Here is an 18,490-nt window from a genome sequence, read left to right as displayed (position 1 = left end):
CTTTGAACTTTCCCTTTCGGATACACGTCTATTAAGGAGAGGTTTTCACACTCTTATAAGGAATGTTTCGTTCCTATCTCCACACGATGTGGAATCTCACAATCTACCCCCCTCCCCCCCTTCGGGGCCAGCATTCTTGCTGGCATTCATTCCCCTCTCCAATCGATGTCGTTCTCCTCCCCAATCAATGGAGATCTCACAATCCACCCCTCTTTGGGGTCCAACATCCTCGCTAGCATTCGTTCCCCTCTCCAAACGATGTAAAATTTCACAATCCACCCTCATTGGTGGCCCAGTGTCTTCGCTGGCACACGGTGTCTGGCTTTAATATCATTTGTAACAACCCAAGTCCACCCTAGCAAATATTGTCCTCTTTGGGATTTCCTTTCGAGTTTTCCTCAAGGTTTTTAAAATGCATCTACTAGAGAGAAATTTTCACACCATTGTAAAGACGTTGACACTACTTCCCCTCTCCAGCCAATGTGAAATCTCACAATCTACCCCATTAGTGGCTCAGTCTTCTTGTTGCACACTGCCCAGTGTCTGGCTTTAATACCATTTGTAACCGCCCAAACCCACCGCTAGCAGATATTGTTCTCTTTGGACTTTCCTTTCCGAGTTTCTCCTCAAGGTTTTTAAAATGCATCTACTAGAGAGAGATTTCCACGTCCTTATAAAGATGCTGACACTCATTCCCCTCTCCAATCGATGTGAAATCTCACAATCCACCCCATCAGTGGCCCAGTCTCCTCACTAGTACACCACTCAGTGTCTGACTTAATATCATTTGTAACAATCCAAGCCCACCGCTAGCAGATATTGTCGGGTATTCCTTTTCGAGTTTTCCTTAAAGTTTTTAAAACGCGTCTACTAGAAAAAGTTTTCCACACCCTTATAATGAATGTTTCGTTCTTCTCTCCACCCAACATGGAATCTCACATGTACATAGAATTAAGAACTTGTAAGAGTCTCTACGTGTATACCTTGACACGTCAGCACATCTCAATTTGATTTGATGGGAGCTCGACATTGCAATCGTAGCTTTGAAATTTTATGTTCTTTATTTAATGGGGTTATGTTTTATTTTGACCAACTACCTAACTCCACACATTACTACCCCTTTGACATTGAAAATTTCACAATATAATTAATATCATAGATGGAACATTAAGTTTACTTTTTGACTTTTAACATTTGAAAGTTTAGAGTAAATAGTAAAAAAGAGCCAAAATTATTGAATATTTCTACATATTAAACTAAAATATTGGGTAAATAAAACGCCAAAAAGACATAATATTTGTTTTTTGTTTTTTTTATCTACAAGAGGGAGCTTTAGCTTCAAAGGGGTAGTAGGTTTGGCTTCCAAAATGCCTTGGCTTAAGGCACCATAGACATTGTAATACTCAACAAATAACACAAGCATTTGGGTTCTCTTCCATGCTATGGACATGGTAATGACTGGTCAAGTGAGGGTTATATGGTCTATGAGCCTTGACCATGTCCATTACTGGGTCAGGTTGCTGCATATACATAGGCATCGCCATCGGCATATGCATCGGCATATGCATTGGCATTGGCATCGGTATCGGCATCGGTGCTGGCACAGCGACCTGCGGTGGCTCTTTCTTCTTCTCGTCCTCCTTCTTTTCACCGTCTTTCTTCGGCTCGTCTTTCTTGTCGTCCTCCTTCTTCGGCTCGTCTTTCTTCGCGTCGTCTTTTTTAGCCTCTCCTTCTTTCTTTGGCTCCTCCTTCTTGCCCTCTTCTTCTTTCTTTGGTTCCTCCTTTTTGGGCTCCTCCTTCTTTGGCTCCTCCTTCTTTGGCTCCACTGCTGGCCCTACTGAGATTATGTCTGTTGGCCAATACTTCCTCAGCTTGCTTACTACATTCACTGGATCCACTGTCCCAATTACTGTCAGCTTCCTCTCTTTCATGTCCATCGCAATTGAATCAATCCCTGCTATTGAAAAAGAACACTAAATAGATACAAGATATTTGAATATACTAAAAAAAGTAAATATGATACCTATAAAAAATCGTAATAGAAGACAAATATCTAAATATTTACCTGTCATCGTTTTACACAATATCAAAATCGAAGATTACATGATCGTTTCATATAATTGAGGGTATTAGATGAGCCATCTTTTTCTCTAGGAAGAATATTCCTTATTAGACCAAATTCAAGGTTGATTTGAAGTTCAAAGAATATTGTGGATGGAAAATTTTTGAAATGGGTTTTTTTTTTTTTTTTTTTTTTTTTAATGATAAAAAATTGTTAATCATTCTTTTTTAATGAAAAGTGAAAAGCAGCCAAAGGGCATGTGGGTTAGGTTTGGTGGTGGGGTTGGGTAAGTTAGAGGATCAAAATCGATCAACATACACAAACAACCAACAGAATTTGTCTTGAGAAAGACATGTAATTTTCAAAGGAAATTATGTCTCTAAGCAATCCTAGTAGATTAAGAATTAGCTTCACTTCAAAGGAAGAACAAAACAAGAACATCATAGGAACAAAATGAACCTGAAAGTGATGATACGGTCTTCAAAGCCTTTTGTTTGGCCTTGTCATCGTGTAAATCAAGCTTCAATATGAACTTCTGCAAAAACCCAAATCCAAAATTAAGAGATCTAATTCGATCTATTTCAACAAAAATGAAAAACCCACTTGAAAAACATCATCGGAATCCACGAAAATTGAAAAAAGAAAGTAAAGATTTGATTTTTTTGTGGGAATCCAACATGAAAGAATCCAATCTCTAATACCCACGTCTTGGATTCTCGTAACAAACATAAAAGAAAGAGAAAAAGGCATTGTTTTTTAGATCAAATAAGAAAAAGAAGAGACCTTCATAGGTGCGTTGTTGATGAGAAAGGATAAGAACAAATGGGTATTGATGAGAGAGAGAGAGAGAGAGAGAGAGAGATGAAGAAGAAGAAGAAGAGAACAAGTAGAATTATGCTTAGTTTTGTGAGGAGTCGTAGTACAAATAGAAGAGAGAGAAAATGGTAAAGGTTTTTGAGTCCAAACAAGAAATGGCAGAGGTGAAGAGAGGATAAAATGGTGGGATAAAGTTAGAGAGAGAGAGAGAGTGTGTGTGTGTGTAGCTGTTTTTGAAGAAAAATGAGAGATGGTGGAGATTTGACGGTATCGTATATGAGAGAGAGAGAGAGAGAGAGAGGGGGAGAGAGAGGGAGAGAGAGGGAGAGAGAGAGAGGGAGAGAGAGAGGGAGAGAGAGAGAGAGAGCCACCACTCTGTTCTCACTTCTAAAAGAAAACCCATGCATTGATGCATTTGATTTGTTAATATGCTTAGTGGGTTGTTCAACGTGACATCCACGCGCCGCCTTTTGTCTTCAAATCCTCTTTGGATGGCTCATTCTTGGTCCCACTTTCCCTAGATCTTCGAGATTTGTTTTCTATTTTTTTTTTCTCAATTTCTACCACTTTCATAGGCGGCGCGTGAAAGTCACGCGCCGGTTATGATCTAGTTCTCTTTGGCATGACTGGTTGGCCAAGGTTATGGTGGTCCAAGTTTTGCTAATCAAGTCAGCACGTGGGCCGTAATAGTCTAAATGGGTGGCTAAGGTTATGGTCTAAGTTCTATTAATCGAGTCACCAAGTGACACGTGAGATTCTTGCTAGTTTTGGTCTAATTATTATTGTTTCTTGTAGGTATGGTTAACCAACGAAGAATTTTCAAATATTAAACGAAGTGCTTCTGAGCCTTAGATAGATCTCGTGAGATCGAATGCGTTTTAAAATCTGCTCCTACAAAACGAAAAACGATGTATAAATAAACACACAAAATTTTCTTCTTTTTTTTCCTGCAGGCTGTGGGGTTCGAACCCACGCGCACTTATGTGCAGAAGATCTTAAGTCTTCCCCCTTAACCTCTCGGGCAAACCGGCTGAATTTATTCTAATATTTTTGTGGTTAAAATGTAAATAATAAAAAAAAAAAAAAAAAATCTTTCATTACTTTTCATATTATTTCTTTTTTTTCTTTTAACCATAGTTTTCACTTTTTCCCAAACAAACATTTGAATTCTTAGTCACGTTTCAAAAATTGAAATATATATTTATATCGAAACTTGATTTTAATTTTTAAGATGAAGAAACATTTATAATCTAATTTTTAAAAAGTAAATATTTATCGAGCAAAATCCTAAAAAATTATAAATGTATAACGTCTGAGAACCTTTTCTACTCCCACAACGGAGAGGGCTTAGAACTATGACTAATAAATTCACGTACGGTTTAAATTAAAATGTTAAAAAACTACTCACAAATAAAAAGGAAGACAAACTACTGACTAAAACCTAGCATATAACTTTGGTTTAACCTATTCTCGTAGCTCCATTGCTCTAAAACGTCTATGATAATCTATGATATATATCATGTAAACTTAAATACCATATGAAAATATAGAACTATTTTTTTATATTTTCACTTGAGTTTTCAAAAAAAAAAAAAAAAAAAAATTGAAGTTTTGCAACAACTCTAGGCCATTCTGGTCGAGACGATAAAGTTGGTATGCAGCTCATATCATCTTGATGCTATAGAACTTAACGAAATAACACGTGCACGTGTCTAAAGAAATTTTGGTAAATATTGGGACAACGAGCTAGCATCTCGACGTTATGATAGAATTTTTTCTATAAATACATCTTTTTTCAGCCGAGTTTAGAGAATTTTTTCGAGAACAAATATATTTTTTAAACGTTGATGTCAACAAAAATGTAGATTTTATTGAGGATGAAAATATGAATATATCTAGATATTCAATAAATATAAAAATATACCATTTAAATTGCTTACACAGTCAAACCACCAAGAGGACCATGAACCAAATACCATCCACCACCCCCACCCCCACAATACGGCAGCGCATGAGAACCACGCGCCACGTGACCCTTTCGGGATTATTACACACATTTGGCGACCACAGTCAAAAATTTAAAAAGAACCCACAAGGAGACGGCGGCGCGTGAGAAACCAAGCGTACGTTAATTGTGGTTGGTGGTGGTGGTGGAGGTGGCGGTGGTGGTGGGGGCTTAAGATTAGCAGTCATTTTAGGCCATATCATTATAGGAAAATAAATAAATAAATAAATAAATAATCCAGTTGTGTAGGTCCCACTGCTGGTCATCGTCAGAAAAGCGCATCCACGGGTTTTCGCAATCTGGGCGGCTAATAGTGGGCCCCACTACCGCCACCCACCGTGGATGCTCGCCACGTTGACAATGCGATTAAGATGACGTGCGATTATAAGGTGACGTGTCAACATCACCTTATTGAAATTTTATTTATTTATTGGGTAAATTTTTTTATATCAGTTCGGTTCTGATTAGGAAAATGACGTCGTTTTCGGTAGTAAGAAAAGAATGATGGCAATTGTTTATTAATAATTATTTTCCTTTTTGTTAAATAATTATCGGAAATTGAAATTTGCCACGTAGGACCAACTGGAGCCAGTAAATATATACATATATAATACACACAATACACGTGTGGTGGGAAAAAAAATCCTATATTACACGTATATTAGTTTATTTAAAAACTTTTATTTTTTAATTTTATATTTAATTAATCTTATCCTTCTTTATACATTTACGTGAATATTTTAATATAATAGTTGGGAAATTTCGAGTGACTGTAATAAAATTATTTATTTAAATTTTTATTTTTAAACATTTATTTAAATTTTATAATTTAATTTCAAAAAAAAAAAAATATATATATATATATATATATATACACACACTTAAAGCAAAAATAAAACTTAGACATTATTTTTAAATTCAAGAGTTTAAAAATATGTTCGAGTTTAAAAAACTTAGCTTTATATAGGCCGCTCGGGTCAGGGTACTATTGAAACCCATGAATTTGTCCAACAAACTCCCGACTTGATAAATCCGCTCGAGTCTAATATTTTCTTTCAAACTTTCGAAATTAAATTTATAATTTTTATTATAATTCGAAAACAAAATAAAAAGGGCCAAAATTAAAATAAAATAAAAGACAAAAAATGATAATTTAATTTGGTAAGGACAAAGAATCTTGGAGAATAAGTCAAAAAAATTGCTGACACTTAGCCAATACGTCTTTGTCCTCTTACAAATTTGTATATTCGAAAAATTCGATTCAACCTAACTCGTACGGTCTAGGTTGAGTTATGAACTTACTTTAGTTGAGTTTAATTAAATAAGAACAAAAATTTTATGAATTGGATTGTTCATGAATTACTCTAAAACTAGGTTGAATTAAATAAATTTGAATTTATTGTTAGTTTAAAAAAAAGAAAAAAATTGTTTATTGTATAGTTATATAAATATATTTATTTTATTGAGGTGTAAATATTAATGTCTGAAATTAAATAAACAAATATTTTATATACTAATATTTTACTTTTATTAAAAATAAAAATTTGGATAAATGAGTCAAACGAACTCGGTTAAGTCTAAAAAAATGATTAAACTCAAATCACCGACATCTCGAGCTTTTTTTTTTTTTTTTCTATTCTAAAACCATGGGATTGAGTGAAGAAAATAAATTGATCTAAACTTAATTTTTTTAAAAGTAATTTAATTATAAGCGACCTAATTTTTCGTTTTAAATATAATTATAGTGTTTAAATTGATGTAAGATATAGTGTACGTCAACTCATTAGGTAAACTTCTAAATTAATACTTAGTTTGGTTTTCAATTGATTATGTTTAGATTAAATTAATTCTTTTTTTTTTTTAATAAAAAGTCGTTTTCACTTCGATCAATGTATCGTCTAGAATTATTTGATTAATAGTTAATTATTTAATTATTGTTACATGTATGACGGCGTGGTTGAATAAGAATTCAATTATTATTTTAAAAGTTATGATGTAATATCTTACGTCTCATTATTTTACGTAAGAAAATGAAATTTACTATTCACTAGTGAAAGAGGAGAAACGACAATTTCAGGTCTCGAGGCCGAAATGCGGTAGGGTCTTTAAACCCCACGTTCGATTCACGAGATTCTTGGGTCGTCTCGCGAAGATATTCGATCTGAACGTTTGTATTGACTTTTTCTTAAAATCTCAACTACACCGTCACTATCGCAATACCCGGTTACTTGACTATTATTAAAAGTTTTTAAAATAAAAGATCAGACGTGATGGACAACTCGAGAAAGATAATAAAAGCAAGATTAATTAATAACTTGATAGGAATCATGCATTTCTAGAAGCATGGATCATGCATATTCTAAAAAATAACACAAAATTTAATTTATTATATACATGAAATATAAAATCATGCATTTCACTTAATATTTTTTTTATATTATTTGTATTTATTTGGGACGGATGAAATTTGTGGAAACCTCTCCAAATATTTTTAAAATCATGAGGCTAACGGTCATACGTAATGAGTCAAAAATGGATAATATTTGTTAACGATAAGCTTGGACAGTTACAAATGGTATTAGAGCCAAACACCGAGTGGCGTACCAATAAGGATGCTGAGCCTCAAGGAGGGTGGATCGTGAGATTCCACATTGGTTAGAGAGGATAACGAAGCATTCCTTATAAGAGCGTGAAAATTTGTTACAAATGATATCAGAGCTAGATATTGAGCAGTGTGTTAGGACGTTGGACCCTCAAGGGAGGTGGATTGTGAGATTTCACATCAGTTTGAGAGGAGAATGAAGCATTCCTTGAAAGGGCGTGGAAACCTCTCCCTAACAAACGTGTTTTAAAATCATGAGGCTAACAATGATACGTAACGGGTTAAAACAGACAATATTTATTAGTGGTATAAAGATTTTTTTTCTTTTGCACGACACTCTTTAAACTACTCTAGATATATAAATATATAAAATTTATAAACATGTTTTAAAAACATGAGATTAACGACGTGAATATATTTACAGACATTTTTATTTATCCTGCCGAACATACAATTTTTCCCGCAATAAACTTGGGAAGAAGATATTTTCACCTCTCATGGCTGCCATTCGTTTTCGCGCGGCAAAGCTCCAAAGCATTCTGATTCAATCAACTACCGAACCATCCATGTTTGTAAATTGCAATGGCGACGATCTTCCCTTTTCAATCACGTACGTCTCTTCAAACATCTCTCAACGCCATTCGACCTAATCGCCCTCTCAAAATCTGCACAATCCGATGTCAAGGGGACAATCCCGCTACCGATTCGCCGAAGAATCAAGAATCTAAGCCCGAGAATGCGGTGCTGAAGGTCGCTTGGTATGGCTCCGAGCTCTTGGGGATCGCCGCTTCATTTCTCCGTCCGCCGACGGATGTTGAAACGCCTGTTAGGGCTCAGGAGCTTGCGAGAGATGTGTCCGGTGCAATTCGTCGCCCTGTGATTGTGGAAACGATTAAGAAGGATTTTGAGCGGTCGTACTTCGTCACAGGTTTGGGAAATTTTTGTTTATGCGAGAGATTACTATTGTGCTTTGGTTTTGTCTCTGGATGTTTGGAAGTTCTAGAGTTCTAGGGTTCTTTGAAATGAAGATAGTTTGTTTTCTTCAATTCAAGTTGTTCTTACCATAAGCACTAAGTTGAAACTAAATCTAAACCATAAATACTCAAATTATCGGAATTATATTGAAATTTTTTAAGATCATAGAGATTAAATTCAAATTTTATCCAAACCATGGAAGCTAAATTTGTAATTTAGCATAAATAATGATTTTCATCCTCAATATTGTTGTCCTTAACTGTGTAATAGATGAACATATGTATATTACACTGCTAACGTGGGTATATAAGGAACAATGAAGTAGGTGAATTATAGAGTAGGTTGATATTAGATGACATTATAAAAGTTTTGAATACGACAAGAAACTACTAAGCACAAAATCGAAAGTTTAGGGATTGAATAAACATTTATTTTAATTTAGGGACTTATTAGACACAAAATTAAGAGTTCCGGGTCTATTAACATTTTTATAAATTTAAAGATTTTGAGACACAAGCGACTAAATTTGTAATTCAACTTCAAAAGTTTATCGACTAAAAGTGACCTCTTCAAAGTAAAAGAATGAGTATCCCATGAGGGGCAGACTCGTTGGCAAGGGCTTGGTGTCTCTTGGATATACTAGTTTAGAGGTCCCAAGTCCGATCCTTCGGGTGAGCTTAATACCAAAAACCCTCAATGTCTCACAGGTTCGGGCCTTGGGGAGGGTGTAGGTGCCCCCAACTATAGGGATAAAAGCTCCGACTCCCAATCAAATAAAAGTAAGTTGAAGAACATAACATTCAAAAATACTTATTCAGTGAATAAAAAAGTTAGAAAAGATTGCATAAAGAATCTAATTAGCAAAATAATGAAGTGTATGTGTTCATTTATATTAACTTTGGCTGATTAATTGTAGAACTTGTGAGCAGTTTTTCCAAGTTTTGTTCATTTGTATTTGGTGATGATCAGGGAACCTTACTGTTGAAGCTTATGAAGAGCAGTGCGAATTTGCTGATCCGGCTGGTTCTTTCAAAGGTCTTAGCCGATTTAAAAGAAACTGTACAAATTTTGGATCCCTTGTTGATAAGTCAAACATGAAGCTTACCAAATGGGAGGATTTTGAGGTGAGCTCATTCTATAGAGATTACTGTTTTTTGTTTGCTAAGCTTAGTGTTGAATTGTTGGTTGATTGGACTGAGTACAGGACAAGGGCATTGGACATTGGAAGTTCAGTTGTATCTTGTCATTTCCTTGGAGACCAATTCTATCTGGTATGTTTAATTTATGATGCTTCGGAGTTAGTTTGAGATAATTTCTTGGAATGGTGTTTTTTCAGTGAAGTACTTCTGGAATGAGCTCTAATTAAGTTTTTTCTCTAAGAACATTCTCTGCTTTGAAATGGTTATAAAAAGTAATTTTAACCCTAAAAATGTTCATGTGAGATTCCACGTCTGTTAGAGAGGAGAACAAAGCATTTTTTATAAGGGTGTGGAAACCTCTCTCTAGCATATGCATTTTAAAAACCTTGAGGGGAAGCCCGAAAGGGAAAGCCCAAAGAGGACAATCTTTGCTAGTGGTGGGCTTGGGTAGTTATAAATGGTATCAGAGCCAAATACTAGCCAGTGTGCCAACGAGGACGTTGGGTACCAAAGGGGGGTGGATTTTGAGATCCCACATCGGCTGGGAGGAGAACGAAGCATTTTTTATAAGGGTGTGGAAATCTCTCTAGCAGACGCGTTTTAAAAACCTTGAGGGGAAGCCCAAAAGGGAAAGCACAAAGAGGACAATATCTGCTAGCGGTGGACTTGAGCCATTACAAATATTAGAGGGTCCCACATCGATTTGAGGAGGGAACGAGTGCCAGCGAGGATGCTGGGCCCCGAAGGGGGGTGGATAGTGAGATCCCACATCGGTTGGGGAGGAGAACGAAACATTCTTTATAAGGGTGTGAAAACTTCTCTTTAGCAGACGCGTTTTAAAAGCCTTGAGAGGAAGCCCAAAGGGGAAAACCCAAAGAGGACAATATCTGGTAGCAATGAGTTTTGGTCGTTACAAATATTGGAGGGTCCTACATCAATTAGAGAAAGGAACAAGTGCTAGCGAGGACGTTGGGCCCCGAAGGTAGGTGGATCGTGAGATCCCACATCGGTTGGAGAGTAGAACGAAGCATTCTTTATAAGGGTGTGGAAACCTCTCCCTAGCAGATGCGTTTTAAAAACCTTGAGAGGAGTCCGAAAAGGAAAGCTCAAAGATGACAATATCTACTAGCGGTGGGTTTGGGTTGTTACAAATATTGGGGGTTCCACATCGATTAGAGAAGGGAACGAGTGCCAGTGAGGATGTTGTGCCCAAAAGGGGGTAGATTGTGAGATCCGAAGCATTCTTTGTAAGAGTATAGAAACCTCTCCTTAGCAGACACGTTTTAAAAACCTTGAAGGGAAGCTTGAAAGGGAAAATCCAAAGCGGACAATATCTGCTAGCGGTGGGCTTGGGCCATTACAGTTCGAAATCATTTTGGACTATACAACCCCAAGTAAGATCGAAAATTTAAGACTACCTTCAATGGATTAATGCATTTTCTCTTAAAAAAAAAGTCATAGAGTTTGAGATAAGTTCTGTGTTAAATTTGTATAGAGGTATTGTGAAGTTATTGTGAATACACTGAGCAAAATATTGAATATTGCAGCAACTGGATATACAGAGTATTATTTTGATGCAGGATCTGGAAAAGTAAGCAGGTAAGAATGAATACCCACTTTATTATAGGCAGACCTCTAAATCCATTGGTGTTTCTGAATCTTCGTTGCTAAAAAATCACCATTTCTCAGGCATGTAGAACACTGGAATGTTCCTAAAATGGCTTTACTGAACCAAATTTTGAGACCCACTCGAGCTTGGTTGTGGTTTAAGAAACCAGGTGCTGACTGATTCTTCTTTCTCATAAGAACACAGCTTAGATCATAAACCTTTTCTTGTAAATGTTTTAATTTGATTTAGAAATCATATTTTGTGGGGTAATGTAAGGAAATTATATGTAATAGAGAGATTTTTTCTTTTCTTTTTGTTTATTAAAGTATGTGTAATAGATAGAGATTTGTAGAGATGGAACATGAAAGAATGAGATAGTATACAGCTGGTTGATTGGTGCCTACCTTTTTCTATGAGTGGAATCTGCTGATTGAGAATTTGAGGTATAAAAGTTTTACTCTTTTTTGGATAATTTTTATTCGAGATTCAAACCATTCCACGTAGAAGATCGATCCTGACAAACTACGTAGAATTGCAAAGAAACTTAGTCATGGGTTAAAGGACAAGTAAGAACACTTAGCTCTTCCGATAAGGAATCACTCTAGGGAAGAGTAAAATTTGGATAACTTTGATCACATTTGTTTGAGATTTGAATCATTCTACAAGTAAGATCAATTATATCAAGCCTGATTTTAAACTAGGTAAAATTACAAAGAAACCGACTCTTGGCTAGAGGGGTGATAAAAATGTTTTTTTTACTACATTTTTAAGTCTTCACTACAAAGATAATAACACTAATTTATTTGAAGTTCGGACTTTATGACCATATTTAGCTAAAAGTTTTGAAATTTAAAATACAGCAAAATAAGAATAAATTAAAACCACATTTGATTGCAACTTGAGTTCAACATTAATAGAACATGACTTTATCTTGTGTTGTGGTAATTTGAGTTCAACATTTTTCGCAACTTCCTTCAAGTTCATGGTACCGTTCTCAACAATAGAATATAGAATAAGTCAAGTAATTCAATCAAAATTTACAAGTCTTTAGAATAGAATAAATCAAACACTTCAGATCTCACAATTTGCATTATTATTCTAAATAATTGTGAGTATATGAAACCGTTTTTAAAACGTGCCAAACTAAACATTAAATTAATTTTAAAGGATTAAAAACATGTTAAAAGTGATTCTAAGCCTTACCAGAGTGAATTTAACTATCTCAAAATCACTTTCAAACATGTCTAAGTTATCAAAATCACTTTCAAACATGTCTAAGTTATCGGCCTCTAGAAAAAGTTCAATAAACCCTAAATTTAAGGAAAGGATTAAATTATTATGAACCATTGAATATTAATTAAATCTAAAATATTTATAAATGTCTCACCTAATTTAAAAAAATAAATAAATAAATAAAAAGAAAACTTAATTATTCAATTGGAAAAAGTTGGAAAAATGTGGACTTGTCAAAGGCGGCGACAGCTAAGAAGAGAATACCATTATTGAATACTCGGATAGAACCCTCCTAAGATAGTCAAATTACGCTTTTGCCCCTACCATTTCTAGCTTTTTATTATTATTTTTTTTTAATATATAGAAAATTTGAGTGATAAATTGAGTCGTAAATTTTCACTAAATATTTAAAAATAAATAAATAAATGCTTTTTTTAACAATTTTTTATTTTTTAAAAAGTTTAAGATATTTAATTAAATTAAAGAAAGAAAAAACCCAAAATGGTCATTTGGAAAAGTATGGGAAAGGAATTTGTCAAAGAAACCCTAATAAACAATATCAAGTTGCCGAATGACGCGTTTGTTTTTTCTTCTTAGCATATTCCGTTTCAAATTTCCCAAAATACCCTTGTCAAAATCACCATTTTTACCCAATCAAATCCCGCCACGTCATAACCCACGACTCCCCCTTCAGTCACCGATGAATAACATTATCAAAGTCTATGTCTTCTCTTTCTAGATCCACTGACATTCCCGGAAATTCCCAGAGCCCTTTCTTCAACCACTTGGTATTTATCGTTTCTTTTGGATGAATTTTTTAGTTTGTGAGCTCTGTTTCTGATGTTTTAGTGATCTTTTTTCGCTTTTCTAGTTGTTAGATTTTCTTTTCTTCTTTTCTTGTTCGATTTGGCGCTGGATGTTTAGGATTTCTATGCTGTTCATCTGTTGGTTCATCAATTAGCAGATCTATCTCTTAGGTGAGTTATTTTTGAGATATTTGTTTCTTTTTGTACTGTATTGTTTGATTTCTCGTAATATTAGGTTCAGATCTCCATGTTTTTATTTTTATTTTCTTTGAATTAGCTACTTTCTGTTGTCTGAGTGATTCTGGATGCGCTTCGCTTCTTGGATGTGTTTTTTCGAAGAAAGTTTCATGGATCTTTGAGGTTTACAATATGTATGTTATGTTTGCGGCTAAAAGGATAGATTAGTAGATGTGAAAACGGAGATCTGAAGACTTTGTATCTGAACGGCTCAGTTTCTATCCTTGGTTCTGTGTTATTCCATGAAAAGGATGTACTCTATGAGGTTCAATTTGATTTTTGTGGATTGGAAATCTCAGGAACACAACACAAGGCGAATTCAAGATAATTAGTCTTTTTTTCTTTGGATTTTGTATTAGTTTTGATGTAGGATCTGTAGATCTATGTTTAAGAGATATGTTTTGTAAAGTTTTGTAGATAAGAGGATTCTCTGTTTCTTTCCTGCCTTGTACTTGAAACTTAGGCTGTATAATGAGAATTACTGGCTGTCTCCTCCACCCCGATATCCAATTTTCTGTTATTATTGGGAAAATAGGATGTGATGGGGTTTATTCAATTATGTTTCTTGTCTTTGGTTGTTTGATGCTCTGCAAATTCTGTTACTAGAAAGTCTAACATCGAGTTCTAGGACCTTGCACGAAGAATAGGACTTCTATGCGCAGAGAACGTCATTTTGCAACGTTCCATGTATACTATTGAGCATATTGGCTAAGGAGATTTTAGTGCTGTTGATTGTAGAGAAATTTTGCAAATGCAATATTCTTAAACATGAACTCACATGAATTTCAAACTTGATACTTTTTGTTGATCAATATGGTTTTATTTCCTGATTTTAAATTACTGCTGAAGCATTCTACCTCATTCGATCATTGAATCGTACCTTACCATGTGGTCTGATATTCTCTGCAGCCATTTCATAGCATCAAGATCTCATAAATACCTTAGTTCACGGGAATGAGCCGACCACAGGAACCACACAGACAGTTTTTCCCCTTTGGGAATCCTTTCCGCACGATATCTCCCAAAGGTTCGAATTTTTCTTCAAAACTCACCGCAATATTGAATGATTTTGAGAGAAACCTTGCTGAAAGATTAAGAAAGCTCCATCCATCTAGTAAGGATGATGTTCTTAGCCTTTCTTGGATGATATTAGCTATGGAGTTGCTTTGTGAAACTCACAGTGATGTTAAAAATCTTATCAAGGAGTTAGAGCTCCCTGTGACTGATTGGAACGAGAAATGGATCGATGTCTATTTGGACATCAGTGTGAAATTACTCGACGTCTGCAACGTTGTTAGCTCAGAGCTTTCACACTTGAACCAAAGCAACCTCATGCTCCGATGCATCACCCATAATTTGGAGTCTGCAGACTCAAAGCGTCTCACCCGAGCCTGTGCTTCCTTAGATGAATGGAGACTGAACATTAGCACGACAAACTCTAGAATTAAGAATTGTTGTGTAATCTTAGACAGCCTTGTAGAATCTCTTGATCTTCCAAAAGTTAAGAACTCAGCCAAGGGTAAGGTTCTAATGCACGCATTGTACGGGGTCAAGGTACAGACAGTTTTCGTGTGCAGTGTCTTTGCCTCAACCTTCTTAGGTTCCCCAAAACTCTTCGATCTGAAAATTGCCGCTACATATTCGTGGGGACAAACTTTCTCCTCCTTGCAAAGTGATGTAAATAGTGAAATTAGAAGTATATACTCCCATGGAAAGTTTACCCCTCTGAAGGAGCTTGAAGCTATTGATCAATGTGTGGGCAAGCTTCATCAAATGATCCCAGAGAATCCTGAAGTCGAAGAAGTTCAACCGCTGAAGAACGTCATATCCGAGTTGGGAGGAAAGGCAGAGAAACTATCAGAAGGTGTACATTTGCTGTCGAAGGAAGTCGACAACTTTTTCCAGATTGTTTTGGCAGGGCGTGATGCATTGCTTTCAAACCTAAGGAAGGGTTAGATCATATGGAGAGGATCCGAGGAACACGAAATCAGACCAATTGCGGTGGAGCTAAACTCGAACCTGTGTACAGGGATAATAGGATGGTATCTCTTGTTTTTTTTTCTCTTAACAGAAGAATATTAACTAACCATAGTATAGAGTAGTTTAATATTGCCATCTTTTGCTTTTGAGTTTTGTAAGATGGAACTTTGAAATGGAAATGTGTAATATGGGGTTTCTATGTTTGAGCATATTTTCTTTATATTCTCCTTGTTGTTACTAGAAACTAAGACGAAATAGTTGATTCTTTTGGTCAAGATCATCCCATCTTTGGCTGAGGTTGACCCTTCTTTGGTTGAGGCAAACCCGTCGGTTTGGGTTAATGTCGATCAATCTTCCGACCAAAGAGAGTTAGTCAAGGCTAATTAAAGAGGTCAACCCATAGAGATTAGAATCTATTGTGCTCACATCAGAAGATAGACAGTTGTCGATCAATCTTCCGACCAAAGAGAGTTAGTCAAGGCTAATCAAAGAGGTCAATCCATAGAGATTAGAATCTATTGTGCTCACATCAGAAGATAGACAGTTCGTCGTGACTAAATGCAAACATATTTGTTTGGTTGCATAAAGATATGCTAGGAATGGATTATAGCATAATGGTATACCACTTGAATGAGAACTTCATCTAGAAGAGGCCTTACTCCAGGCTGAGACCGAGGCCACGACCAAATATCAACCTTACGAGCCTAGTTAAGGAAAAGTGAAAGTTGACGGTTGAGGTCAAGACAAAGAGCCCTCCATAGGAAATAGACTTGTTGGAGATCAAGAAAAAGATGACAATGTTCATGACAACATTCAAAACGGTGTGACAAGTTGTAGGATCGAATCTCGAAGCTCTAATTGAGTCAAAATGTTAACCATCAAGTCCTATGATGGTGAAGAAGATCTCGTGGAATATCTTTTACACTTATCAATTATGGACAGAACTTCATGTCGACCGAATGCCAAATGATACAAAGTTCGACCAATCCAAACTCTATCCTGGTGCTTCCTCTAATAAGCCCAAAGATCCTTGCAAATCAATTCTTCATCAAATCAAAGAAGAAAAGCACCAAAGCGACTACTTGGCATACCCTATGGGTTAGTCATGAGTTTCTCAATGTCACAAACTTACCCAAAAGGCTAAGTTTGTTATTCTCAACGATTAATAGTTCAAAATCTGGAGACCATCTCGGGTTAGACTAACATCATGCACAAAGTTCATTGCATAATATGTACATTAGAAGACGAACGCTTTATTCCATAGAAGAAAAATTATGTAAATGGTTGAATCCATAAGAACAATGTTCCCTAGTAAACTCGTGGTGCAAGGACATATCTCTCGTCATATAAAGGGCTAAGTTTTGTATGCCTATACTCATCGTAAAAAATGTACACCAAAAGATTGCATATAATGTTGTTTAATTGTGTGAGATGTGCGCCCATAAACAAATGAGGTCTCAAAAAGGGTTTGATAGATATTCCTAGAATGACTCGTGATTTAAGGACACACCTCAAGTAATAGATAGGCCTAATTATAGTTTGCTTATACTCGTTGTCGATAATGAGTACATCATAAAGTACCACAATTTTGCTCACGGGTGGAGAAAGTGGGGTTGGAAACTAACTACCAGAAATAAGGTGCAAAAATTGAATTAAGTAGGAAAGTCATATCAAGATATAAGCCTTTCTCCAAATTGGAATAATGGGTAAGGCTCACGTATTTATGACATATTTTGCTCGAGTTGAGAATGAATTATATCTAATAAAAATGGGTATAGAACTTGTGGTTAACGAGTTTTACTTTCTTTCTTGTATAGACTTTTTCGTAATTTTAAACGATAGTTTCATCGAGCTGTAACAAGCCATATAAGAGCAACTTAGTGATATATCGACCAAGTCATGTGATCATCCGTTCTATAATCATTATTGCTCTAACATAAAGCCATATATATCGTATTCGAAGACTTCTTAAAAATTGACAAAGTGAAAGCAATAAATAATTGACAACATGTGATTGAGATGAACGTACATAGCCACTCACGCGGTTGAGATCAACAACAAAATTATGTCCATAGACATAGCCATCACTAATTTTGTGTACGACCGTTGATGTAGTCGTCCTTAAACGTGTAATTTCAAAAGAAGATTAAATAAATAAAAAAAAGACCCATTACTCCTTCAGAAAGGCCGGTCGGGATCGGAGTTCGAAGAAAATTTTCTCCAACTTTTTTCAAAGACGGAGACATATTATAAGTATTCTTCCCTGCCCTGACTCTATCAACATCTTCTTGAATTACGAAACTAAGTATACTTCAATTGGTTAAGACATATATTTTCAATCAATAGGTCAAATGGGTCAACAAATGTTCGGATCATTTCACTTCTCCAAATGTTATTGAACTAAAAACTAAAAGATGAGTTCTTGTTTTCATATTCGAATATAAAATCAAATCGGTTCTCAATACTTCAATTATTCGCTACATTTAAAATTTGCTGTCCAAATGTGAAAATCGTCATTGATCGAGGAAGAAGAAAGAAGAGAGGGAGCAAGAAGGTCGTAAAGCAAGAAGAAACAAGAGAAGTCGAGAAGAAAGCGAGAAGAGGACACAATAAAAAAAAATTATTTTAAAAAACGAGGTCAAATCTAGAATTAGTCCAACGAAACATCCTTAGTTCCCACAATTCGATCAACTTTTTTTTTTTTTTTTCACTTTTTTGAATAAAATTAGATACAAAATGTTCATAAATGGTATGATATTGTTAGACGAACACGACTCTCCACAATGGTATGATATTAGCCACTTTGAGTATAAGTGCCTCATGGCTTAGTTTTCGGCTTCCCAAATAACTCAATAGTAATGGAGAGAGTATTATTTGATTATAAACTCATGATCATTCCCTAAATTAGTAAAAGCTTAAAATTCTACCAAATACTTAATTTAAATTTATATCTAATAAATGGATTAATTCAATACTAAAACTATTTTAAAATTAATAAGTTGAGTAGTCAAAAAAAAAAAAAATAA

The 18,490-nt window shown here is 35.3% G+C and overlaps 3 protein-coding genes and 1 non-coding gene across 8 annotated transcripts; 2 read left to right on the top strand and 2 right to left on the bottom strand.

Moving 5' to 3' along the window:
* Window positions 1–1,222: 1,222 nt before the first annotated feature.
* On the bottom strand, window positions 1,223–3,205 carry LOC111807573 (heavy metal-associated isoprenylated plant protein 39-like). 2 transcript variants are annotated; one of them, XM_023693353.1, is made up of 3 exons: window positions 2,846–3,205; window positions 2,522–2,597; window positions 1,223–1,957 (listed from the first exon to the last, which is right to left on the bottom strand). In XM_023693353.1, exons 1-3 carry the CDS (start codon window positions 2,849–2,851, stop codon window positions 1,404–1,406), a joined length of 636 nt encoding a protein of 211 aa, XP_023549121.1. In that variant the 5' UTR covers window positions 2,852–3,205; the 3' UTR covers window positions 1,223–1,403. The 2 variants fall into 2 exon arrangements, with proteins under 2 accessions (XP_023549121.1, XP_023549122.1); XM_023693354.1 differs by having other exon boundaries at window positions 1,223–1,954; window positions 2,846–3,199.
* Window positions 3,206–3,826: 621 nt separating this feature from the next.
* On the bottom strand, window positions 3,827–3,909 carry TRNAL-UAA. Its single transcript has one exon. It is a non-coding gene; the product is annotated as a tRNA-Leu (tRNA).
* A 4,029-nt stretch (window positions 3,910–7,938) lies between these two features.
* On the top strand, window positions 7,939–11,908 carry LOC111806404. 2 transcript variants are annotated; one of them, XR_002816803.1, is made up of 6 exons: window positions 7,939–8,413; window positions 9,430–9,584; window positions 9,665–9,731; window positions 11,147–11,198; window positions 11,289–11,505; window positions 11,739–11,908. XR_002816803.1 is itself a non-coding variant. In XM_023691700.1 (5 exons), exons 1-5 carry the CDS (start codon window positions 8,068–8,070, stop codon window positions 11,386–11,388), a joined length of 720 nt encoding a protein of 239 aa, XP_023547468.1. In that variant the 5' UTR covers window positions 7,939–8,067; the 3' UTR covers window positions 11,389–11,621. The 2 variants fall into 2 exon arrangements, 1 of the variants encoding a protein (XP_023547468.1); XM_023691700.1 differs by lacking the exon at window positions 11,739–11,908 and having other exon boundaries at window positions 11,289–11,621.
* Window positions 11,909–13,127: 1,219 nt separating this feature from the next.
* Window positions 13,128–15,684, top strand: LOC111806949 (protein BPS1, chloroplastic-like). Of its 3 annotated transcripts, XM_023692496.1 has the most exons (3): window positions 13,148–13,229; window positions 13,313–13,418; window positions 14,394–15,684. In XM_023692496.1, the coding sequence occupies exon 3, from the start codon at window positions 14,439–14,441 to the stop codon at window positions 15,438–15,440; it is 1,002 nt and encodes a 333-aa protein (XP_023548264.1). In that variant the 5' UTR covers window positions 13,148–13,229; window positions 13,313–13,418; window positions 14,394–14,438; the 3' UTR covers window positions 15,441–15,684. The 3 variants fall into 3 exon arrangements, with proteins under 3 accessions (XP_023548265.1, XP_023548264.1, XP_023548263.1); XM_023692497.1 differs by lacking the exon at window positions 13,313–13,418 and having other exon boundaries at window positions 13,128–13,229; XM_023692495.1 differs by lacking the exon at window positions 13,148–13,229 and having other exon boundaries at window positions 13,255–13,418.
* Window positions 15,685–18,490: the final 2,806 nt, after the last annotated feature.

This window comes from Cucurbita pepo, chromosome LG12 (assembly GCF_002806865.2).
Source record: "Cucurbita pepo subsp. pepo cultivar mu-cu-16 chromosome LG12, ASM280686v2, whole genome shotgun sequence".
In the NCBI taxonomy this organism is placed as follows: Eukaryota; Viridiplantae; Streptophyta; class Magnoliopsida; order Cucurbitales; family Cucurbitaceae; genus Cucurbita; species Cucurbita pepo.
This window is presented reverse-complemented; position numbering and strand designations above follow the sequence as displayed.

Bases quoted from the DNA above. Each gene is read 5' to 3' on its own strand.
- LOC111806949 (XM_023692497.1), top strand. From the start codon at position 14,439: ATGAGCCGACCACAGGAACCACACAGACAGTTTTTCCCCTTTGGGAAT.
- LOC111806404 (XM_023691700.1), top strand. From the start codon at position 8,068: ATGGCGACGATCTTCCCTTTTCAATCACGTACGTCTCTTCAAACATCT. The intron at 9,585-9,664 runs GTGAGCTCATTC...GACTGAGTACAG, and splicing joins CCAAATGGGAGGATTTTGAG to GACAAGGGCATTGGACATTG. The intron at 11,199-11,288 runs GTAAGAATGAAT...ACCATTTCTCAG, and splicing joins GGATCTGGAAAAGTAAGCAG to GCATGTAGAACACTGGAATG.
- LOC111807573 (XM_023693353.1), bottom strand. The intron at 1,958-2,521 runs GTTCATTTTGTT...CTTTTTCAATAG, and splicing joins GACCGTATCATCACTTTCAG to CAGGGATTGATTCAATTGCG.